This window comes from Mugil cephalus, chromosome 12 (genome assembly GCF_022458985.1).
Source record: "Mugil cephalus isolate CIBA_MC_2020 chromosome 12, CIBA_Mcephalus_1.1, whole genome shotgun sequence".
Taxonomy (NCBI): Eukaryota; Metazoa; Chordata; class Actinopteri; order Mugiliformes; family Mugilidae; genus Mugil; species Mugil cephalus.
Window position 1 is genome coordinate 11,975,693 of NC_061781.1, and position 25,235 is coordinate 12,000,927.

Consider the following 25,235-nt stretch of genomic DNA (forward strand, 5'->3'; position numbering starts at 1 on the left):
CTCCTCCTCCTCCTGTGACAGGGACGCGCACATACAGCAGCTCAATATCAGAGAATACAGCTTAGCTTTCTGCGCTCACATCCTCCTATAGATACATACCATAAGATCACACAATTACACTTATCGCCGTTATTTCCTCACTGGACATTGATGCATTTTCCTCAACGGTCACCGTAGCGGTCCAGCCGATCGTTATTGCTTTTATTCCCATCCCCTCTCGCATCCATAGACTGATCTACGCTACAAGATGGCTGAGCTGAATTTAGGGAAGGGGCTGACTGCGGGGAAAGTGGCCAGCAACGTTCAGAAAAAGCTAACCAGGGCCCAGGAGAAGGTAAGCGATCCTCCTTTTACGGGTTAATGTATGGGGGGATTACATTTCAGGCCTAGACGCGGCGAGGAGGCAGCGCTGCCGCATCCTCCGCTGAGGCGCAGTGTCGCATCACGACATCATAATAATAAGAGCAGGGTATCTGAGAACGGGAATGTCAAGTCCAAACGCGTCCTTCCTTCACACGCTGTCATTCAGTCATACACGTCCATGCTGCAGGGAGAGACGGTGGAGTCATAATTTAACGTGCCTGGTGTTGCGAGGCTTGAATCTGTAACTAAGCGAAGGTTGCTCACATTCTGACCACAGCATCCTCTATTACTCTGCTAGCACCACGGGAGCGTTAACCAACCATGCTGCAATACGTGGAAATGATATATAGGAGGCCTAGTCTTCTATGCACCTCAACGTTGCGCGCTGAATAAATGGGAGGGGGCGCTATTTGTCTACAAGAATGCATTATGGGGCTAAAGCCGGGCAAACAGCACACAATTGTGGGAATATGGGACTGTGAAAATGCTGCAGATTTTGCTCATATGTGCCCTTTGCAATGTGCTTATTTAACAAGATTTTGTTTATTTGTGTTCCTGCTTCCCAACATTTATGTTCTGGGATACCCTGCTTTTTATTAATTTACTTTTCTAACAAGTTATAGTGTTATATGTTGGACGTATTTTTGTGTGCATCAAATTCTAACCTTCTGTTTGCTGATGGTTAACATGAAAATCAAATTCAAATGATTGCTACCCTTATAGTGCTGTCTCTAATGTTATCGTTCGTTATTTGTTTGACTGGCAGGTTCTACAGAAGCTTGGCAAAGCAGACGAAACTAAAGACATTGCTTTCGAGGAGGGGGTTATCAACTTCAACAAACAATATGTAAGGGTCCACTGACTGGCTGATGACGCCTGGCACAGTCACATAATTTCCCCAGTAATCTGTAATACACTTGCATAACAGTAAAGCCCAATTAAAAGATACACTGTAGCTTGTCTTCCAATTTAGTTGTGATCCACAGCGTGCAATGCATATTTTGCGTGCTTTTTGGGGAGCCTCATGTTTTGTGTTTCATCCCCAGGCTGAAGGCAGCAAACTCCAGAGAGACCTAAGAGCATACCTGGAAGCAGTGAAAGGTGACAAAAACACACAAACCCCAGTAACACACACGATCCACACAGATGCACACTTTAATTAACGCGTCTTTTCGTCCTCAGCCATGCACGAGTCCTCCAAGAACGTGCAGGCGTGTTTAGCTGACATGTATGAGCCAGAGTGGTACGGCAAGAACGAGGTGGACTCCATCGTTGAGGTCAGAGACGTTTTTTTTTTCTTTTTTTCTTGTCACCCGTGTGATTAAACTGCAAAGTCAGAAGCAGCAATTGCTGATTAAGTGCATGCGTTATCTGTGTCCATTTCTCTGCGCATCACAGCAGCTGCTTTTCCTGCCATCTGTGCGTGAGCGCGACAGTAGCGCGTGCCTAAACGTTGCGTTCTTGAGATATGAGTTTTAAAAGTTACGAGGTGACATGTATGGTGAGAAATTGTGCGCAGCTCTTTAAAAAAGTTTACTCTGTCATTTAATTCTGGATTAATGGTTTGTGCCGAAGAAGTCGCAAGCCTCAAGAACACACTGCAATTAGTTAAAAGGGTTTCGCTTAAGTCCTAATTTAGATGCAGGACCAGAAGCCAAGATGTACTTGGCACCAGAAGCCAACTTGTACTAACAGTTCTGCTGGAACGAACAGTGAAAATATGTATGATTACAATATATAAGGCATACCACTGCATGATTCAGTCTCTACTTGTATTTGTTTTGCAGGACTGTGATGTTCTTTGGACTGATTACCACCAGAAGTTGGTGGATCACGCTCTCATCTCTATGGATACTTACCTGGGCCAGTTCCCTGATATCAAGGTAAGCTTGTCATGCAGAAACTATTAGCAGGGAGGCAGTACAGGCAAAAATACATTTCGTTCACTGCTAAGTTTTGACATTTGTGGCGTGTTCTTTCAGGTTAGTTTAAAGAAAACATCAAAGATTTGGTATTTACAACAATTTGTCTACCTTAGATCAAAAGAACAAAAAAATAAGTGTCTTACTGTCACTAATCAGCCAGCGAAGTTTTATTGTGATATCTACAACTTCTTCAGCCATAAATGGGGTTTTGTTATGTGTGTGCGCTCGCGTGTGTTTGTGTGTATGTTGACAAATGAGTTACTGTCTCATACCCCGAGACAGAAATATTTACTTTCTGTCTACATTCTTATGGATTTTACAGACTGGGTTGGATCATAAATCTTTCCCAGCCTGAATTATACAGAACTGTATTGCTAAAAACAAAGCGAAAATGCTTTTATTGACTTGTTTTGCTGATTTATGGACGGCATTTCCAAAATCCCCTCTGTGAAAAAACTTTAACTCTCGTGCAACAAGAATCAATCCAACATTTCCTGTTCTTGTAGTGTGCGGAAATTAGTGATAGATAACTAATTTCAGCATTTAAACATACAGTACATTTTCAGAATATCCAGATTTTCAACTTAAGCAATCAATTGATGTGTCACCTGTCTGTTGTTATTTTTCTCATCCTATTCATCTATTGTGTCTCACAAAAGTTGTGGCAAACAATTTGTCTGAACAGATTTGTTCATATTAAAGTTGACAGAGATGGTGATTTTGGTGGGAAAAAGTGCAAACTGAGTGTTTAGATGCATAGAAGGCTAGTTAATGACACAATACTTCTCTACTTTGCTCAGGCTCGTATAGCTAAGAGGGACAGGAAGCTGGTTGACTACGACAGCGCCAGGCATAACTATGCTGCGACGCATAAGACGAAGAAAAAGGACGGGGGCATTAAAATCACCAAGGTAAAAACGGATGCGCCGCAGTTTGCTTCAAACTCAGGAGAGAATTTAACGTGCGTAAATGTTTAGTGTGTACATATCAAATCCGTCTTCTGTCCTCCAGCCGTCCTCCTTGTTGGAAAGGGCCACTCCGGGTTGGGCTCAGGGTATCCTGTCTGCACACAACGTTGCCCAGAGCAGTCTCTCCAGGAGCCAGGTGCGCTGTGATCTTATTGTACTTCCTATACGGCTGCTGAGCACCATTACCATTAGCATTAGATTAGAGAACCATTAGCAGTCAAGGGAATATACGATGGAACAAAGATGATTTGTTTATTTGCCAGCACATTGTTGACACTATTCTTGTAAATAGAATAAAAATAATGACAGCAATGCAGTCGGGGCTAATTTGTGTCGAAGCATAATCAGAAGTGGCAGGAGATTTTAAGCAAACACACACTCCCCCTACACACCCTAATGCACTGTACCAACACACTGTGTGTGCGTTTCAGGCCGAAGAGGAGTTGGAAAGAGCCCAGAAGGTGTTTGAGGAGATTAATATTGACTTGCAAGAGGAGCTACCCTCACTCTGGAACAGGTGCGGGCCTGAGTGTCTGTGGAAACTGATTTCCCTGCTGATGGATGAGCACAGTCACGGTACATAAGTCAGGTCACTCATGGATTGTGTCTCTGCCCTTTTTTCTAGTCGGGTTGGGTTTTATGTCAGCACCTTCCAGAGTTTGGCCGGTTTTGAGGAGAAGTTCCACAAGGAAATAAGTCGGGTAAGTCCAAAGATCTTTCCCGCTTGGGAAGGCCAGACAAAAGAAATCGACACAGCGTATCAGATAACGTCGAGACAGAGGCTGCAGCGGAATCTAAAAATGGACAGTAATTGCTGCCATAAACTGAAACAAGTGTTGTTGCAGTTATTTCCCATTTTTTCTGTCAAACTAATCCATATAATTTTGTGAATACTGTCAGAATTTGGATAAGATGACGCAAACAGGCGGTAGACGCTTGGCAGCATGTAGATCATAACACAGACCACACAAAACCAGTCTTATGATTATGCCATACAAACTGATGGGACAATGTAAAATACATTGATTTAACGGCCTGTAATGCTTTGTGATGGATATAATATCTCACACCCTGTCTTCCTGTCCCTGCAGTTGGATCAGGACTTGTATGACATCTTGGACACACTGGAAAGAACAGATACAACCAGGTTAGTGAGCAACACGACATCTCTTAAAGTCTCTCATGTTGTTGCGACGCTGCAGCTTTGGATTTTTAAGAGATTTGTGGAAGAAAACAAGAAATCTTTTCATTTTCATAATATTACCTAGTCGAACTGGAGCTTTTGTTTTGCAAAATCCTGGAAACGTCAATCAGTCTGCTGCTGTTGGTCTGCTTAGCCAACAGAAATAAATGCTTGTTTTATGTTTGACTACTTTCAGACAGGAGCAGCAATCATACCTTTTTAGAAATGCTTCAAAATATTTAGACCTCTTTAGAACACCGTGATTCATTATGAATGCAGCTGGCTCAGAGGTTGAACTACTTGAAAATATTCCTGTGAGGGTTAGATCTCTGTGGACGAGTTTTGTGTTCCTAAAATATGCACAAGCATTTATAAGCTGCAGGTATCGATACACTAAATGGCATGCATTAACCTGGAGCCACCCATGAACCTCCCCCCCTTTCAGAAAGACAGGTAACCGTGGCACCCCGTCGTCAGGAGCGAACAGGAGGTAACTGGCAGCGGCTGTGGTAACCATGGTGACACAACCTCTTGTCTGTCTGTCCAACTTACCTGTCCGTCCAGCTGTCGTATGTCGGTCTGCAGACTGGGGGGATGACAGGAGAACGAGTGCTTGGTTGTGCAAGTGATTTCACGGACACGCTGTCTGATCAGAGAGTTGTGTGCTCGGAGCTGCAGGTGCTCGAGAGTTGAGCAAACCTCTGTCTTTAATGCTGCGCCAGGCTAGACTGTTACATAAGCATCTCATCCTGACTGAGACTCGCTGAAAAGCACAAAGTGAAAAATCCGAGCACATTACGCTCCTTTTCACCTTGAGGCGAGAGGTTCGTGTTCAGAACCATCATTCCATCTGTATTCACCGAAGTCAAGTCTTTTCAAGCCAAGATACTTTTGTTCAATAGGCCAACATTGCAAATTTCCATCGACGGGCTTTCCAGCCTGTCAGTGTACAATGCCATCGTCAAACATCCTCTCAGTGCAGCACACGTGGGCCCCTCCTCCAGAGAAAACAGGCATGAAATTCATGTGTACAAAACAGATGGATCTGACAAAGTTAGAATTATATATGTTTTACTCCACTAAGATCCACGAATAAACAGATGCAGCGAGTGCGCAGGAATCCGACATTTTTTGTGTTAATTTAACTGAACACAGATCTGCGACACAGAAGCGCGAAGCGTGAGTGACTGACGTTATAAGTGCTCATCCCCAAGGGAAGTAACACATATTAATGGAAACCTGTGCACACAAACTAAGCCCGGAGCTTGTGGTGGACCCTGGAGATTTGGAGCCTTAGGGTAGAGTCAGTGGTGTCTGGCTGTTCATCTAATCTGCATTTCTTGACTTGGATATGTGAAGCCGCTACTTCACATAGGCCGCCGCCTATGTGAAGTAAAAAAAAAAAAAAAGAGAGAGAGAGAGGAAAAAAAGAAAGAAAACACCTGGTTCAGCATTAAGTTTGCAGGTATATGCCCAACTCTTTGACTAGCTACAGATCCGGTGCCGCTTTGATGATGATGATGATGATGATGATGATGATGATGATGATGATGATGATGATGATGATGATGATGTGAGGACACTGGAGGCACAGGCGAAGCCTGCTTGCATGGTAGGAGAGAGAGATAGTGGGAGAGATTCCCATTTTTCTTGCATGACAGCTCTCGCAGTAACAACGTCTGCTTGGACTCTTGTAGAGCATGCCGTGTACCTTCTCTAGTTGCGTTTTATCTTTTAGCAGTCTCTCCAGCCTGTCACTCACACAGTTTGACGTCCTCCTTTCTTTGTCTGTAATCTGTGTGCGTTCGCTTTTTACCCTCCATCTCTCTTTCTCTCTCATTCACTCAGTGAGAAAGAGGCGACTAACCACACTCTCAGGCCAGGAGGGCCACCCCCAATCCCCAAATCCCCGTCCAAGGTAGACACGCTTGTTTATCTCTACTGTTATTCCTTTGTTCAGAGTCCACAGAATTACATCATTACATAACTAACACAGACCAGACACTGGCTGTTTTCTGTCAGACTGGCAGCATATGCCCTGATGTTACTACTATCCAGAATTATTAACACTGATCTGCTATTTTTTTTATGTATACATACCATACGTGCACAGTTCAGACAGCAGTGAAATTTAGCACGCACATTCACTGAGATCTTACTTATTTAGCAGAACGCTACTACCATAGTGTTTTTCTTCCCTCCAGCTAAGACCAGCAGTGCCTCCTCCACCCAAGGTGACCCCATCTAAGGAACTTAAAACCGAGAACATTATCAACCTGTTTGATGCTGCAGCAACTCCAGACATCAGTGTCACCTCCCCTACAGAGGTAAGTGAGGAGCTGCTGCTGATGGACTGTGGAATACTTAACGTTTCGCTTTTTTCCATGTAGGTCCTACCTCTCCTCCTAGTTCTTCTGCTCTATTCTGTTGTATTCTATGTGCCCCCGTTTGAGCCCTCCTGTTCCTGTTGTTGTCAGTTTGACAGTCCTGCAGTGAGCACCCTGTTGGACATGGACCTGGACTCATTCAGTGCAGCGACCCAAGCTTCCACAACCACACAGGTGGACGATTCATGGCATGAACACAGAGATCTTAGAGACCCTTTACTGTAGCATATGCCAGTCTTCACAAGAGATTTTATGTTCTATTCAGAAAGCCCGTTTCACGATATCAAAGTCCAAATTAACTCGTTTCACTGGGAAATGAGCTGTTTCAGTGACAAAACTTTTTGCAAATGATTAAATATCAAATGACATATCTGCCAACAACATTTCAAGTTGGCAGCCCAGTTGGTCTGACTTTAAATATGTGAAATAAGGTTCTTGGATACAAGATGAAATCACTTGGTAAGCTTGGCATAGTGTGCAGTGTTGCCTGCTCTGCTTCTTTCCAACTGACCAAGCGAGAGGTGGATGATGGCATGATGATCTGTAGAAACCTGCTTCTAGTGACCACTTCTTCCTGCTTCAGCACCGTCCACAGATCACTCATGGCATGAAGTGCAGACCACAGTCCTGCTCTGCTCTTGTTTCTTTCCCCTCAGGACTGGAAAAGTCTTGAGTAACTTAAAGGTTGCTCACAACACTGGGAACGGTTTTTACTTATTTCTTTAATTTAAAAGGATTTTTTTTGTGCATAGTTTTGGCAAACGCGACATTAACAACTAATCAATTTACTTCTTCCTTTGACCTGTGGTTTGCATAATTTTAAAGGTGAGAAAATTATTTGGCGCTTATCAGTGTCTTTCAGGTCATTTTTTAGGTTTTGCATCTTGCATAGTGGTGTAGCTAGAGTACAGAGTCCACTTAGTATTCATTTTGACTGTTAATGGTGATGGTAAAAATATTTTAGATGGATAAAAGGAAAGAACTTTTAGAAGAATCTGCTCATCACTTTTAGCAAAGCTTCAGACAATTTTCAGTTTTCATCTGTAACAATTTCAGATATATAGATAAATCTCTGCACTGCCTGTCTTACAGTTAATCATACAGTAGTGCTAAGAATTATGATAAGAAAGATTAAATTATTATTAAAATATTAACACGGACCAGGATTATTATAGTTAACTCAAACTAAATGAAAAAATGACGCTACGCTCATCACTTTGTGCACATGCAACAACCATTCAAGAGAATTGTTGGACACACATGACTTTATACTTCAGGCTTCCCCTGGTAGTGCTGCGACTCTCCTTTCTTCTTCTTTTCCTCCTGCTGGAAATCTGGTGCTGTGGGCTTGTAGGCTTAGAGCATGGGACCTGTTACTGAATGCTACAGGCTTTGTAAACTTGGAAAGAATTCTGCTCGTCTAATTCAAACTCCTCCTTTGTTCTCTGCAGCCCGCAAACTGGGATTCGTGGGTAAGCTCATCATCCTCGTGTTAAAAGTGTCTTAAACAATTGGAGAAATAATCTAATTGTCATCATGATCACCATCCCTATCGGCGTATTGTTATTTCTGACCATAGTAACCACCAATTCACTAACATTGCGTGTTTAAGTGGCCATTATAAAAACCCCACTCTCATTATGCATCTGCTGTAATGCCTCTTATTTGTTGTTGCTTTCTTTCATATCATATAATATTCACCTTTCATTTGTGCGTCCCGGATCTGTTTGTGCGTCATCGTTGTGTCTGCAGTGCTTGATGTGATAACACTAAACACTGAGGATATTGTTGTACAGCACAAATGGAACTTGGGAACAAGCTTGAGTCAGTTCAGTTTCAAATTGACATTTTACACGTTTATTGAATCAATATAACCAGTGTTTTATGTCCAATCTTCTCCCTTTGTCTATTACATCATACATTATATTAAAGCTATAGAAAGTATATCTGAAACATTTAAATGATTGATTGTAAGAGAGAACGGACTTCCAGAGACAACAAATGTGATGCAAATAAAAGCTCCATGTGGTTGTCAAAGAATTTGCAGCTGAATTGAACTCCCTTCTTTCCGTTTTCCCTGCATATCCCTGTATGTTCACATGTTGAACCGACAGAACATGTAGCCTTTACATGTTGCCTTCCTGCTCCATGTGACACACAGGGATCAGTTTTGTTCTGAAAGTGAAGTTGCTCCTGTTCACACTGGGCTCAAAGTGGTGAACTGACGAGAACCAGTGGGCAACTTCACAACGCCTCGGCCTCCTGACCATTAACTAACCTTTTTGTTCATCCCTGCCACTGTAAGAGAGATGTGTCCGGACACTCGTGGAGTTGCGCTGCACTAGAGCTTGATGCAAAGCAGTCATGGCTCACAAAGGGACGACACCTCTGCTCTTACAAAGCTTACTTCCTCTTTCTCCATCTGAACATAGCCATGGAATTACAATCCATACTTGCTAACTGCACACAGAAGATCCAACATCTATCTTCTGATGGGAAAAAAAAAGTCTTTCTGCCTTCTCCTGCCACCTTTCCTTATCTTCATCTGTCTTTTGATTTACTCCGAACCTCCTCTATAAAGGCCAATGCCTCTACGTGAATCTTCTTGGCTTCTTGTGATGGTTATGATGGTGACACTGATGACTTGATGACATGCTGATGACATCTTTCATGGCCCAGAATCATTGCAAAACCACAGTGATCCCCACTTTAAACATTTTAACCTACAGATCTCAACACCCTTAACACTGATCTATGTTCAAATCTATTAAAAGACCATTCTCATTTTACAAATTTTAGCTCCTTTGCTAATCAGATGCTTACATCCCCCCATGGATTTCAAATGCTTAGCCGTTCTTTGAGTGAAACGCTTATTTTAACATGCAAACATTGTCATATATTAACAAGAGCCTTTACTGTATTCAAGATCTTAATGTAGCATGTTAGCTTGGTAACATCCCTGTTAAAGTCTGGTTGGGAATCTATTTTGCAGGCTTTTGTCATATATATAGTTACTATAGGAACTATGCTATCGTATCATATTATCACATCACAGTCATCTCGCTAGGGACTATATCTCAAATTGATTATTGCATATGTGGCAGCTTTATGCCGGAGAAAGAGCCCAGAAATGTAAAATGTCTTGAATTACCTAACAGATATGCTGTATTGTAACAACAGTGTGTGATATTTCTGTTCCAATATGTTTAAAGCGCACTCTGTATTCAAAGCTGCCCCACAGTCTTGGCTTTATCTGACAACTGCGACGCTTGTTTATATAGACCAGGCTAATTCAATGTACTTTCGCTCTGTGCAATCTTCGTAGCTTCAAGCGTCCCATTCTGCTGTGTATTTATAGTTTGGACCTGATTACGTCACTAGAGACAACAATCTGATTATGATCATTTCCATCAGAAAGAGACATGAATGTCCAAACTGTAAAAGCTTTGAGTGGCACTAGAGGAAAACCCAAAGCAGCCAACTAAACAACATTGCCATTGCTAGTCATAACATTTTGAGTAGTCCATGTAAGGCATGAGTTAAGGTCTGAGTTATGGTCTTTTAATATTTTAACATTAATTTTAATGTAATTAGTTGATATGATTAACCCCCTTTTTTCATCATTTTAGTGTCCTTTTATAATCCTCAGTTTTCTTATCTATTGAGTACATTTTTCTTTGATCCTTAACCCACTTTTGTGATGGTACAATGGCTACACGCTCCACACTTCCATACTCACACGATACAGACCGGACCTTTTAACCACATACATTTAAAAATTGAATCTGCCCTTAAATACTCTGCCATTGTATCTTCTATAGCCTTCAGTCCCTTAAGATCCCCTCACCCATTTGATTTATAAAGCCCTTTCAGTATCCATAAGGTAAATTATCTCTTGTGAAACCTGACCCTTGCCCTTCAGCCTGAGGACAGTGGTGCCCAGGAAGAAGAGACTCCGGAGTTCCAAGACCCTGTGACTGCTGCTACAGAGGCCTGGGGGGATGACGGTTCACAGCCTGTTCGCTATGACCCCATAGCAGCTGCCACAGAAGGCTGGGGGGACGACGGAACCAAGCCAGTTCGCTATGACCCCGTGGCTGCGGCTCAGAAGGGATGGGATGATGATGATGATGATGAGAGCCAGCCAGTCCATTACGACACCGTGGCTGAAGCTCAAGACGACTGGGGTGATGACGGAAGTCAGGCAGCCGCAGCAGAGGTGCCTGCCACGGACGATGAAACACCTGCAGATGAGGCTCCAGCTGACGCAGCTGCAGAGGAAGCCACCCCAGCTGCTGATGAGTTGGATAATGAAGAGGGTCAGGTAACCAAGGAGAGAATAATGGAGAGATGCATCTGGATGGAAATGGTGGATGCATCGACTCTTGACAAGGAAGTTTGAGCATGGGGTACTGGACAGAAGCAGATAATGCCAAGATGAATTATGAATTAAAAGTGAAAAGATGGAGAAATCTTGACACGGAAAGATTTAGGATGCATCTGGACCAGACGCATGGATGCATCAGCTATGATTAAGAGGGCAAGTTGAAAAGAAATGATGAGGGGAAAAAAAGAATAGAGACATATGCTTATTAATACACACAGTTAATCTCAGCCACTGCTAATCACAATTCATGCACATAGTATGCTGTGCAAGAGCTTTATCTTTGTAGCAACTGTGCAGTTGTATCTAATCTTGCTGTCCATTCAACATGCCTGTATTAACCAGGACCTTGCTGTTGAGGCTTCTTGGCTTTCTTGGTGTTTTTGTCTGTTTTTGTCTTGTCATGTTGTCCTAATGTTATTCTTTGCTTAATTTATTTGAATTCTCACCTGTCTCACCCTTTAACTTGCCATTGTTATTCCGCTCTTCTCTGCTCCCAGGGTGAGTCTGCAGCAGCAGCTGCTGCACCAGCAGAGGAAGAGCCAGTAATAGAAGAGGTGAGAACAAGAGGAAATTCTGTAACATGAAGTTACGGTGATAATTACCTTGGAAAGGCTATGATATGTGTATTCTCATACATGTTTCATCTCATAAGTGACAGAATAATTAATTTTATCTGTTGATTTTATCAAAAATTAAGTCCTTATCAAGAGCAGTAAGCATATGTAAGTTTTCTGCCTTAAGGAAATACATATTTGGCTCAATTATGTGCCTCTTCATTGCATCTAGATTCATCTCCAAGTGAAGAGTTGCCATACAGACAACTTCACATCAGACAACGTCTCTAGATTGTGATTCTTTTTCTGCCTAGACACCTGCAGAAGCACCGGAAGCAGCAGAACCAACAGAAGCAGCACCAGAAGCAGCACCAGAGCCTGCAGAAATGCCCCCTGGCTTCCTGTTCAAGGTAAAACAGGACACTAAAAAAAACATCTTAGTAGTGGTGAAAATCTACCCACAGACATTTTGAATGTATGCAGATTATTTAAGTGAGCATTCGTGTGAAATAGGTCCAGGTGATGCACGATTACGCGGCCAACGACACCGACGAACTGGAGATGAAGGCCGGTGATGTGGTGCTAGTAATCGTCTTTGACAACCCCGATGAGCAGGTACACGCAGACACACGAGACACACGGCGATGTGATGTGTTGTCATGCAAACACAGAGGTAACTGTAAAACGCTTTGCACAAATGTGTGTTTAGGACGACGGCTGGCTGATGGGAATAAAGCAGGACGACTGGCTGCAAAACAAAGAAAACGCCGCCAAAGGAGTATTTCCCGAAAACTTCACCCAGAGGCTGTGAAAGGGGAGGACGTCATTCCAGCTCCCTTCTTCATGTTTCTATCCCTCTTGCCTATATCCTTTTCTCCCCTCTGATACTGTATCTTTACTAGGACTTTGGCCATAGAAGCAGAGCTGTCACAGCCCTGGGTGAAATCATGCATTTCTAAGGTCTGCTACACTGTGCTAAAAGTGAACCTTGGCATTTCTGTGGAACACTTACAATTTACAGATGTAACCATTTCACAGGTTTTTGTAGCATTGTTGCCGCTCCACCAGTGAGAAATGGTTTAGAGGTTGCGCGGTCACACAGGTTAGACACGAGGCTGGTTACCTCTGCAGTGGTTGCAACTGAAATTGTATGATAACGATTTATCTTTGGCCATATCTTCCCATAAGAGAGTCTATTGAGATGTGTTAAGTTGGCGTTGAGAGACTGAGAGGGGTGTTAAATCATCAAAAGGACGTCGCCTGTAGCAGAGTATCCCTTACACGCATACAGTATAAGCCCTATCATCTGTTTTATAGAGGGTGACAGGGTCTAAGTACTAAAACCAGACTGACCAAATTGCAAAATCACACGAGTAGAGTTTTCGCTATCATCAGAATCATTCACCCACCTCATTGCCTGCACCTTCACCTCTGTCAAAATGCAAAAAGACCTTCAAACACACACAAGCCTAATCAGCCGAGCAGCACATTTATTCTAGTGCTGCTGTTTTCAGATTTGTGATCACACTCTTGACTGAGTGTCTTTTGAACACGTGCAGCCCATCCTTTATCCCTACTTTCATTGTTTACTTGTGGAAAACGGGCCCTTGGTTGTTGTATTAGTATAGATTCTATGGTGGTATAGGTGAGCGAACCTGTTGTTAAAATCCAAATAAATGCATATACAGTTACAAGTCATCAGACACCAGCCTATAGTAACAGCGAAGAATTTAACAGTTCTGGTGTAGAGTAGAAAACCTCCCCAACCTTTCAAATCAGTCAGTTTTTAATTCCTTGAAACTGTGTGAAGTTGTGTGGTTGTTTTTTTTTTTTCCGCAAGGGATTCTAAATATGCATTAGTCGGGCTTGCCGATAAGCTAGCCACAAAACCACATCGATGAGAAGCTGCTACTGGTAGTCTACGAGTTATATTTATAAATGTGGCAACATCCTAACACTAATCAAATATATAAAAAACTGAGCCAGCCTCATTCGTTTAAAAAAAAACAAAAGAAAAACGTGCCGAAAAACAGTTGCATAGAGAAACTGAAATGCAGATAATTCTGAATATGCACCAGAGCAACTTCTTTTATTTTTGTATGCTGCCAAGCAAGGACTACGTATAGCCTATGTAACTATGTCAACATAATTGCCAACCGAGGATGTTACGGAGTGTTTTGTACTTCTATAAGGTTTACTGCTCTCGACGTAGCCGCGCAGGTAGTTAAAATCTATCTCACACTCAGTCATTCGTTCAGTCAGACTTAAAAGAGATTCTCATGATGTTGTTAACATGTAATAAGCGTGAGAGAATCTGTATGTGTGTACGATCGTGTGTGTGTGTGTGTGTGTTGTTTGAGAAACATAAATCTTTATCTATAGGCTATTGTTATTGGACGATACCACCACCGTCTACCGGGAGGATAAGGTCATCCGTTTTACAAGACGCTATTCTGACAGGACGGAGGCAAAACGTATTGGGTCTTTTTCCACTGGCTGGTATTCTGGTTCCAGGTGTTATTGTGCATTTGTTGTGTATAAGTGTAATTTTGCCAAGCTGTGATGACAGATACATATTCTATAAAGACATTCATATCTGTATGTGAGTTACTGTGAGCATGCTGACTTCCCATGTGTTGTTGTGTGAACACCCTTAATTTAAGACAGTGATACTTGAGTCACATTTGAGGCAATTGAAACAAGCAATTTTTTTATTTATTTATTTTTTAACTTTATTTTTGTTAATCTTGATATATAACGAATGGTGGTGGGCCGTTGCAGTGTGCGTTTTACTACTATTCTGTCTCTCTCTCCAATCCGTCCTGATCATAATTAATGGTTGTCCATCAGCCTTGCCTCAAAATGTTGCTGAGTATCGTGGTCCAAACAGAGTTAATTATCCGGAGACGGCGCGCATAGAGATACGTTTAAAGCCACCAGACTCAGGTGGACAGATTTTTTTGTAACGGTTTTCAGTATTTTAACCGCCAGGATGTGCATGATTTTTTTCATGTGTATTGAAAAAGCCTCATGTGAGAACAACACCTGCACATGATAGGTAAACCAATCACTCTGACTCCTCGTTTCCAAATTTTAATGTATAAATTGGTGAATGTTTTACCTGAGTCTGGTTCTGTATCTGTCTTTATGGATCAGTCTCCTGCAGCGACGCGCTATGGGATATGACAAAAAGTTTTTTTTCCTGTACCTAACTGACCAATAATAATAAAAAAAATACCTAGGATACACATTTTTGAGGTTCTCTTCTTCTTTCTTGGGGTCTGTTTTGATATTTTTTTAGTAATGAAACAGTCAGCATTCTTTCTCTAGTAGTTAATCCTGGTTTTGAGGTTGCAGATAAAAAGTAAATAGTAAAAAGTAATAAAACCAGGTTAGGGTTATCTTGCCAGGTAAAGTGTATATGTACATATGTCCCATGTGTGCCCAATATGTTCAAGTGAAAAACACTTGAAGCAGTGGTGTTTGCGCAAGGCACCTCAATCATATTGGTGATTTTATCGGTGACTCCACAGTCTCAAAGCTGCTTCTGTAACCATTAGGCCACAGCTCCACTGCAAAACAAACCACCCTAGTTGAGGTTATTAAAAACAAAATTGTCCTTAAATCTTGACCAGAATGATCTGAACTTGGAAATTGTGTCATTATGTGGAATCAGGTAATTCATCCATGTGCCATTTTATTTTTTTCCAAAGCAGCATTGGGTTGGATCTGCCCAATCCAGACACAAACTTATCAAGATTCAAATCATCAAATTTAGTTTACCAGAACTTTGAATGTGACGACATATTGCATGTGTTGATAGCTAGTTATTTAAAGCGCAACAGATATACCAGCCAGCCTGGAATATATATATATATATATATATATATAAAGAAGACAGGACAAAAACAACAAAACAGAGAACTCATTCCATTATTAAATAATCTTAAACAGTCAGACCATCATGTGATCTTCAACAATTAAATACAAATAAAGAAATACACATTAATAAATCAGGACAGAGCGCGATCACCCTCTCAGTGTTGATGTTTGTTGTTGTCTGTGGAAGATCCAGACCAACCTTTGGTGTTCATTCAGCATGGTTGACTGACAATATGTGCAATAATAGATGCTATAACTATAAAAGATTATGTAACTATCAATAAATCTCTATAATTTAACTAAAAGTAAACATATTTTAGTTTGATATTGACAGTTGCATGATGAGATTTATTTTAATGTAGCTTTATGTTGTTGTCCTGAAAGTCTCACACTCGTCATCTCTGTCATTGTAATGGTTAATCAAATCCAAGGTAAACTGTCAATACATGCATGGTATATACTGTATTATACGTGATATGAATGTTATATTATTTGAGCTGTTTTAATGTTGGATTACATTGTCTTTTTAAAATCCAACCATCTGCTGGCATCAGGATACTCATGATTTTAGGATGAAGTATTTCAGTCCTACAAAAAAGTTCAAAAGGGGGGTGTTCTGCTCTAGGCGGGTGGTACATGTCTAAGTAACATCCATGTGAATGCCAGGTCCAAAAGTTTCTGAGCAGAACATTGTATCATCACAAGAAGGTCAATTTTATTTACTTCTCCTGTCAGTGGTTTTAATATTGTGGCTGCTCAGTGTATTTCTCCTCAACTACTGGGCCCCTTTCTTCTGTTAACTTATCATTATTATTATTACGTCTTCTCTGCTTTGTGCAGTAGCGTCCAGCAGGGTGTGCTGTGTCCAAAGACTACATTCTGGGGAAAAAAGAAAGACTCTTTCAGATCAAGCAGAGGAAAGAAGAGCCTGGCTGAGAGCTGCTGTCCGTGGTACTGAAACCAACCAGCAGCCCACCCTGTAACCACAGCAGCTGAAGCTGTGCTCAGATCGTGCTACAGATATTTCACTTTCCCATGACTTTAACAGCGATCACTGTGTTATTGTTGGTCATCAATCAACAAGCCAAACATGACTGCTAGCACGTGTTTGAAACTCTCTTCCTAGCCTCACAGTAGAACCTCTAAAATGATTATTGTATCAGAACAGGCTTAATGACATTACAACTGACTTTATTGCAGAGACTATTTCTTGATTGTCATGGCTTGTGGCTTTTTTTCCTCTGGACTGAACAAACAAAACAAAAAAAAGTTTGTTTCAAATACAGTATTTTTTATGAACAGAGTTGCAAACAGAATAACAATATTTTTACATTATTTTCTAAAAATAGATCTTTAAATAGTCTCTCCAACAATAGCTTAATATACATATTTGACAAATCTTTGAGCAGTCATAGATGAATACCTTGGAGTTCCCAGACAACTGCAAATATCTGAGTCTGAGCGTACTCAATGATTTTAGACCGGAAGGGCATTTGGACAACTACAAAATTTCACGCCTACCCAGTAACGTATCACAGGATGAGATCTGCTTCCCATAGCGTAAGTGTTAAAAGTCAGATTTGCTGCATCTCTGCCTATCAGGGCCTTAAGTCTGGGGTAACAGATGTATATAAAAAATAAAAGACCATGCAAAGGAGAGCTATAAAATAAACTCTTATTATTCAAGAATAAAAATAATTACTATTTAATATGATGCATAGCTGTTACTTAATACAGTAGTTGAATACAGCCTGAGTCTTGTTTTAACAAGATACTTCTGACCTGAAAACCCGAAACAGTGAAAAACAAGTAGACCTTTAAATAAAACATCTGATGAAAACATGAAGATGTATGAATGAGCCACATGAAACAGTTTGAGACAATTGAATGTGTGAAAGCAGACTTGGAAAAAAAAACAGGTAAGGAGACAGGGTGGCCATTGTAGCACCATGCATCTGTCCTGCATCAGTAAGTGACCAATTGTACACACGCCGCAACACAAGTGCTGTTTCCTCATCTGGGTTCCCTGCCGTTCAATAGTTCAAACTACAGTACAGTCCAACAGCATGCAGCACACGGCCACGCAGCATTCAGCAGACGGATATAACATCATTATCCACGCTGTAGTGAACTTTATAAACTATGCAGTTAAATAACGGTTTGTAAATTAGTTCTGATATACAGAACGGGCTCTGAAAAGAAGAATAAAGAATTCACTGCAGTGAAGACTGTGTAAAGTTAATTCATTTCCTACCTAGTGTGACTTAACTGTATAAATACCTATGTACATATAGAGCCTCACATCTCTCCTTGTTCAGTCATGAGCGTTCTCTGTGCTATTCTTCATTCCTCCTCCTCCTCCTCTTCCTCCTCCTAAAGTGTTCCCTTCAGGTGTTCACTTGAAGTTTCTCTCTTATGCACATAGCTCTCTAAAGATTCTTTTATGTCTCTTCTAACTGCATCTGTGGGCTGACAGATCACGGCAAATTCAGAACAAGCGAGTGATGAGACCTGACTGTCTTACTTCACTGATTATTTTTTGGTGTAAAACAAAAAATCTAGATCTAGATCTGTGTCATGCTCCCTGCTTTTGATCTCGTGGGTTTTCTGAGGGAAAATGAAATATATTAAAATCTACTGCTGCTATGTCTGTATTTCAGGTTTTCTGCCACATCTAAGTCCAATGCAAATCTCATGAAAATTATACCATTGTCTCTCACGCCTTCACTTTCGTCAACTTGATCAATTTTAAATGTGCATTTTAAAAGTTTTCTTTAAGTACAGCAAGTACAGGCAAGTGGAAAATATATTTACACAATAAAATTGATTGTCTTTAGTGTTCGGTTGATCGCTTTCCGCTGAATAGAAGGAAAGATGTACTCTGTACTTTGGTTATCCTGAAAACAGGTACGCCACCAGTCATTTCTCTGCGGCTGCTGTTGATGTCACTGTTCGACACCCCAGGGGTGGAAGTGTCCGGTGTCCAGCAGTATTTTCCCCAGCTTCTGTAGAAGCCAAGGGTACCAGTGCAGCCCATCGCTCTGCGCTTCTGAAGGCCCTGTCAGGCTGTAGAAGAATCTCAGTGGGGCCAGGGCCCAGTGGGACAAATAGTGACTGTCCACAGCAGCATAGCAGGATGCCACCACACCGTTCACCACTATAGACCCGTGCTGGGTGAGTGGGGCGTACAACCCAGTGTTCCTCTGCTCCTCCACAAAAGTCACCACCGAAAGTCTTGCCTGTGATCTCGTTTTCCCAGCTGACGTTAACACACACTGTCCCGGCCGGACCTCGCTGGCAAAAACTGTCCTCAGACCTGCTCTCCAGCCTGGCCTGCCCTCCCAAATGGGACCCGGTAGTGTCTCCTCCGCCGTTTCATTCGTCCCAGGCTCACTCAGCCTAGCAGAGCAGTCTGCAGCGAAGATCAGGTGAGCTGCTGTGAGAGTAATATTAAGTCCCGCGTCTGTCCCGATAGTGTAGAAGATCTTTGCGACGGCAGGCTGGCGGTCCAGGAAGGACAAGACTGGGCTGTAGAGAAGGGGACCAAGACCATCTGTTGTCGAGGAAGCCAAGACACGGTCGCCAGGGAGAAGGTCATGCATCTGTTTAGTGGCCCCGCCTTCGAGGGTAACCTGAGCATCACCTGGGAAACAGCCGCCCGTTTTGGCTGCCACTGAATGTTCTGTAAAAGCAAACGAGAGAAGAGGATTTTACATGATTATATTTGGCGCAGTTTTACATTGTCTTGCATGTGGCACTTTGTAGCTGGGGAAAGGATGAAAAGGGGAAACAAGAACAAAGCCTGAAACAATTCATTGGCATTTGGCCCTTTATAGCAACTGCATGTGTTCATTATTCTAGGTCACTGAGTGAGCTATAAAGCAGGTGAGACTTTGACACAGGCTCAAGAGCAGCTTTATCTTAGTGAATGAGGGATAGGTTGTTAACTTATGTATATAATATGGCTCAGGTTCAAACTTTGTCTTGCGTCTGTCCTTGGACTTGAACTCATAAACACAGAGACAGAAAATTATATATATGTGTGTGTGTGTGTGTGTGTGTGTGTGTGTGTGTGTGCATATATAAACAGAGCTTTGATCAGTTATTGATTTTACCATTACTTTGCTATTACTTGTGTGCTATAACTAATGAAAATGCAAAAATTATTGCTGGGGGTTGATTTATTAATTTTTTTTTTCATTCACAGCTGTTAAGAAAGATATGTCTCTCTAGCTAGGCGTCTGTCGAACCACATTTTGCTGCGTCATTATGGCAGATGTAAATGAAACCGTCTTGGTTATGTTCCTTTTTCGATCATTTGCCTCTTCCATTTAGACCACCAAAATCGCCACGGGCAGTGTATTTGATCTTGTTTGAAAGATTTCTAAATTAGCTTAGGCCCTTTAAGACGTGGTGAGACGAGGTAGCAAGAAGGTGTAGTCAGCGAGGGCTAATGGATAACCAGCTGATTGTATCACGGCAGTCAGAGCATGGCCTGGGGTCACAGAGACAGGAAAGTACACAGACTCAGGTTCTAGATATTGTTTGGATTACAGCCGAGTTTGTGCTTGAAACCGAATCACATGCCCACTCGAGAGGGATCCATGAGGACTGAGACGCTCAAAAGAGATTAACCACCAACGATAAATTCTTCCATTGTAGAAATATGTATATGTATATCAACAAATAGACATGAATATTTTCTATTACTGCTGGTGACACAATCAGTTTGAAATAGAAAATAATCTACAAGTGTGTGTGTGTGTGTGTGTGTGTGTGTGTGTGTGTGTGTGTTTGTGTGGGAGGGTTGTCTTAAGGCGGCCAAATATTTGTCCAAGGTGCGTGTGTCTGTGAGCCTGAAGGCTGCTGAGAAGGAGGGCTGTGACCAGGAGGAGGTGATAAGACTCAGATAAGAAATCTTAAAAGAAACCTACTGAAGGAAAAGCAACAGCAAAACAAAGAGAGAGTTAATCATCTCACAGCCTACTAACCTCGGCAGACGGCTAGAATGTAGTTTGGCATCAAATAACTGGTGGTACCAGACATGGGTGAATGGATTTCTATAATGTCTCAAAAGGTAGAATATCTGAGACTGGAATGCTGTCAACTACTGTTGACTGAGTCCGATAAAGGGGGTTGTAAAAATGTTCTCTAATACTGACGATAGCGTTGAAAAAATGCAAATTTGCCACAGAAATGCAGACAAGAATGTCAGGTGCAACTGTAAATATTCAGTACATAAGTGTTTCTATATTATTAACTGGACAGTATATAAAAAGTGTTGCTATTGTGCATGTAGTATTTGCCATGGGATTGCCACATGGCTAAATATAGCATAGCCTGGATCCATGCCATCTGCACATTATAAAAAGTCACTAGACTCTGAGACTGATGAGATTTGACCAAGACGTGAGACTAAATGCAACAAAGAGCACAGGTGCACGCCCTGCTTTGATTGCCTCCCAGTAGGCCATACACACAAACACACACCAATGGATGATGGTGATCATACAGGCAGTGGAAGGCGAGGTAAACCATCAGTGACAAACAAAGAGTCTGGCATCAGCCTCATTAGCGGTAATCACAGCTGGCTGCAAACACAAAAAGAATTCAAAGACACATTGCAGCTCATACTCTTACCTGACTTGACGCTGCAGTGAATGTGGGCTTTGGACTCATAGTAGACCCAGTCAAATCCAGCTTCTACGGCCAAGCGAGCCAACATGGCATACTTATTTCTGTCCCTGTGGAGAGGACAAAATATGTTCTTAACATCCAGTGTGATTCAGAATTGGAATCTAGCACATTTTGTAGAGAATAAAAACAGAAAATTCTCTAGAAGCTCCTAAATTTTCTACCAGAAAAAAATGTGGCTCACTGACACATTGGTTTACTCATCATGTTACTGATAAGTTGATTGACAGACCTGTTAATGTCATAACTGTCAGACAGCAACTAAACTTAATTGTTTGGCCAGCGTCTGGCCTGCTTACGTCACACAACGTGGGCTAATGCATGTCTACCTGTCTGACGTGGTGATGTCCACAGCTCGGCCCTCATAGTGCAGGGAGTCCTCCGAATGGTGACCATCTTCGTCCCAGCCCTCAGTCACTCTCAGCTTCATGCCTGGCCACATGTTCATCACAGAGATGGCCAACGAGTTTAACTTGTCTTTACAACGCTGAGAGACAGGGAGAGAAAAAAAAGATGGAAGGTTCTTAGAAACAAATCTTCAGGAAAACAGTTAGTCCCAGTAGGACTTAGCGGTCCGAAAATAGGCTGAGGTGGAAAAAGAATACTGTGAGACCAATGGAATGTGATGAGTTAGAAAAATTATTACATCCGTGTAACCAAAAGACAGGAAAAAATAAAATCATACAGACAGTGTGTGTCTCTTATTGGGCAGTTAGTCATAAACATCACTGTCATCAAATTAAGGCGGAGACACTGAAAACTAGATCAAATATAAAAGAGATAAAGTGGAACAGCTGAGTGAAACTAAAGTCCTGCCCAGGAACTGCAAGAACGTAACTAGGTGCTTGCCTAACGAAAAACAAGCAAGAAAAAGACAAGAGCTGTGGAGAATAAGATATATTACAACTCTGACATGTGAACTTTGTCAGAAGAATGGTCAAAGTACACTAAAGAATGACTGTGTGACTACTGGGGATGATTTAGGACTTGTGTAAGTGGCAGTTCAGAAGAATTTGCTCAGATAAACTGATTTGAAACATTGTGGTTAATGTTAGTTCTTCAGTGAGTGAATGAATGAATGAATGAATGAATGAATGAATGAACATTTCACGACAAAATGAATAAATCCACCAAACGTAGGTATAGTTTTTACGCACTGAGGTTAAAGGAGACACGAATTTAGTTGTTTAACTTACAAATGGGTTTAAATGCCTTCAACACAACTCTAACATAAAACTAGGATGAATTCATATTCTTTCTAGGGAAGGGAAGGTAAAAATCCCAAAGATGATATTACGCTCTGTGTGTGCTATTCAAATGGGAACACTTTCTCGATTTTGACGCTGATGGAGACTGCTTGGTGCGTGGACTAAATGCCACGCTGCGAGGCAATAACAGCAACTAAGCATGTCTGGTAGCCAAACCCAGAGGTGAAACGAATGACCAAAAGTCAATTAAATCAATCATTTTGGTTTAAACATTGAACTGAGGGGCAGATATTCAGCAGACAGTTGGATGCAACAGTGTGCTCTGAAGCGATTCACTTCACTCAGGCGCAGGGAATATGCTCGCTGCTCTCAGCTGTCAGTTCATGATTAACGAATGAGTTCCTGAAATTCAGTTTAGTAGGCTACCTACTGAAGACACGGCAGCAGCACCTAGAAAACAATGGCTCGCTTTGCGCGACTTTGATTTGCGCACCTGTACTAATTCACCTATCCCTCCTTACCTGGGTCATGAGCCTGTCGGCGCCAGTGTCCTCTTCATCTTTAAAGATTATATCTGTGTTGTAATTCGGCGTCAGTTCTTTAAAGCGCTCGGAGTTGCGTGTTATTTTGCCCTCTGGTCGCCCGCTGGCTCCCAGGGTCTTCTCGGCGACGTTGGGGCTGAATTGCTTGTAGGCGAGCGGGATGAGCTTCTTCGGGAGCCGCCTCTTGCCGTGCCCTCTCCCCGGTCCGCAGCCCTCCGAGGCAGGTGCGAGGAGGAGGACCAAGGCACACAGAGAGGCGGTGAGAAGGAGGAAGGAGATCCGCATCGCCCCGGGGGGAGGGAGGTCTCTCCCGGGGGAGAGAGATGTCTTCAGTACCTCCCCGGTTTGGTTCCCGACTCCATTGTCCGTGACAGTTGGAACCCCACGTCCGAAAAGCTCGGGTAAATGAAGATCAGCACCTCGGCTGAACGGGGCAACATCAGGATATCAAAAGAAAAAAAAAAGTTTTTAGCCTCTCCGAAACATTGACCCAAATTGAGAAACTTCGCTCCCACCGCCTTACAGAATCAACAGTAAGAGCGCAGGCTGTAAAGTCCGTGTATTTAAACAAACAGGTTCAAAGTCGATTTGGTGGGTGAGAGAGTTAAAGAGAGAGAGCGGTCACTGATATCCAAGTTGCAGTGTTGTGGTTTCTCTCCCTCTCTTTTCTTTTGCTCTGGGAAACTGTCACAACATCAGCCACTTTCGCTCGCTGTTTGGTGGGTGCCCTCTCTGCACTGAAAGCTTTTTTCCTCTCCATGCGGCCGGCGTGCAACAGGCTGCAGCTTTCCAGTTGAATTGAAGAGATTTGAGTGATCCAAAACGATCTGTTGCCACTTCAGACCGCACCCTGCCAGTCCTGCCCTCCTCTCTCTCCCTCGCTCCCTCTGTCCCTATACTCTGCCACCCACCCCGCCCCTCTTGGGCACATGGCGCACTGGAGAATCTTGTCCACACTGCTGGCAGGCAGGCAAGCAGCAAACATAAGGTTTGCCCTTTATTGCCGCCACTTCACATTTCCAGTAGTTATCTTTGTTTGTCTGTGCCGTTGGCTGCACCGTATGTTCACACCCCTTCCAGACAGTAAACAACAATCACGATCAATAAAACCAACCAATTTCCCGAGTACCCAGCCTCTGGTGTGGTTTTATTTTAGCTGCATTCCAATATCAAATAAGATTAAGAGTGATTGGTCGACCGGCCGTAGTGACTAACGGGATGATGGGATAATTTACCAGAAGTGAGACAAACTAACAAGCAGGAAGTTTGGCAGGTGGACTGGCTGGCTTACAGTAATAACAATTTGTCTCAGATAACTGTACTGATTAATTACCAAGACTAATGTCTTTATGCAAGTTCGGGTGTCTGTGTCTCTGCCTGAGTGGCTGACATGCAGTACACACACACACACACATACATACACACACATACATGCACACAAGCAAACCCAGCCCTTCCAAATTAGCTCTTCAAATATTTGCCTGAAGAAAATCAGTGGTCTCACCGCTGTTTCTCAGGGCTGGCTCTTTTGAATGAATTGAACTGTACAAGGAGCGAGGGTTTCCACAATTTATGTTTTATTATTTGTGAGTGCAAACACCATAAAGTATTTTTGCCGCACCACCACATTTCATGTCTCTTGACGGAACAGAGAAAGGCAAAGAGAGAGATTCACAGTAAACAGCCATCTATAGCTGTGTTTGCCTTTTAGCTGAAATAGAACATCTGCCGGCGCTTGTGTAAATTCATTAGATCTTTCCTGGTATGGAGCATACAAACCGGTGAAAAGAAATCAAACGTGTCATAGAGGTGTCAGTGTTTCATGAAATTAGTTTGCAGCTTTGTGCAGTGAGCTTTGATAATGAAGTTTTGCCCAAAGAGAAGTTCTCCACTGTCACCAACTATCTTTTTGTAATTTGTTGCAGTTTCTTTATCTTCTATAAAATATTAGTTAAAGGTATTTTAGAGTATTTTTTGTTGGACTAAAATTTATTTATTTATTTTCTCAGACTTTCAGCTGTCTGTATTTGCAACATATGTGCATTTGATTAAGCAAACTATACAACAACTAGCAGCACAGCAGTTTGGGAAGTCAGTAATTCAATAGACTACAATGTATTTGCATATAATTAAAGGGAGACG

General features: G+C 42.1%; 2 protein-coding genes across 6 annotated transcripts; one reads left to right on the forward strand and one right to left on the reverse strand.

Moving 5' to 3' along the window:
* LOC125017335 (myc box-dependent-interacting protein 1) lies at positions 1–15,017 on the forward strand. 5 transcript variants are annotated; one of them, XM_047600329.1, is made up of 20 exons: positions 1–334; positions 1,130–1,210; positions 1,410–1,464; positions 1,546–1,640; positions 2,151–2,246; positions 3,089–3,199; positions 3,300–3,392; positions 3,688–3,773; positions 3,882–3,957; positions 4,348–4,403; positions 4,885–4,929; positions 6,288–6,357; positions 6,644–6,766; positions 6,917–7,000; positions 8,278–8,298; positions 10,749–11,150; positions 11,711–11,767; positions 12,082–12,177; positions 12,281–12,382; positions 12,477–15,017. In XM_047600329.1, exons 1-20 carry the CDS (start codon positions 248–250, stop codon positions 12,576–12,578), a joined length of 1,938 nt encoding a protein of 645 aa, XP_047456285.1. In that variant the 5' UTR covers positions 1–247; the 3' UTR covers positions 12,579–15,017. The 5 variants fall into 5 exon arrangements, with proteins under 5 accessions (XP_047456285.1, XP_047456288.1, XP_047456287.1 ...); XM_047600332.1 differs by lacking the exon at positions 10,749–11,150; XM_047600331.1 differs by lacking the exon at positions 6,917–7,000.
* LOC125017337 (indian hedgehog B protein-like) lies at positions 13,578–24,169 on the reverse strand. Its single transcript, XM_047600336.1, has 4 exons — positions 23,073–24,169; positions 21,673–21,830; positions 21,290–21,393; positions 13,578–19,331 (listed from the first exon to the last, which is right to left on the reverse strand). The coding sequence occupies exons 1-4, from the start codon at positions 23,376–23,378 to the stop codon at positions 18,595–18,597; spliced, it is 1,305 nt and encodes a 434-aa protein (XP_047456292.1). The 5' UTR covers positions 23,379–24,169; the 3' UTR covers positions 13,578–18,594.
* Between the last annotated feature and the right edge of the window lie 1,066 nt (positions 24,170–25,235).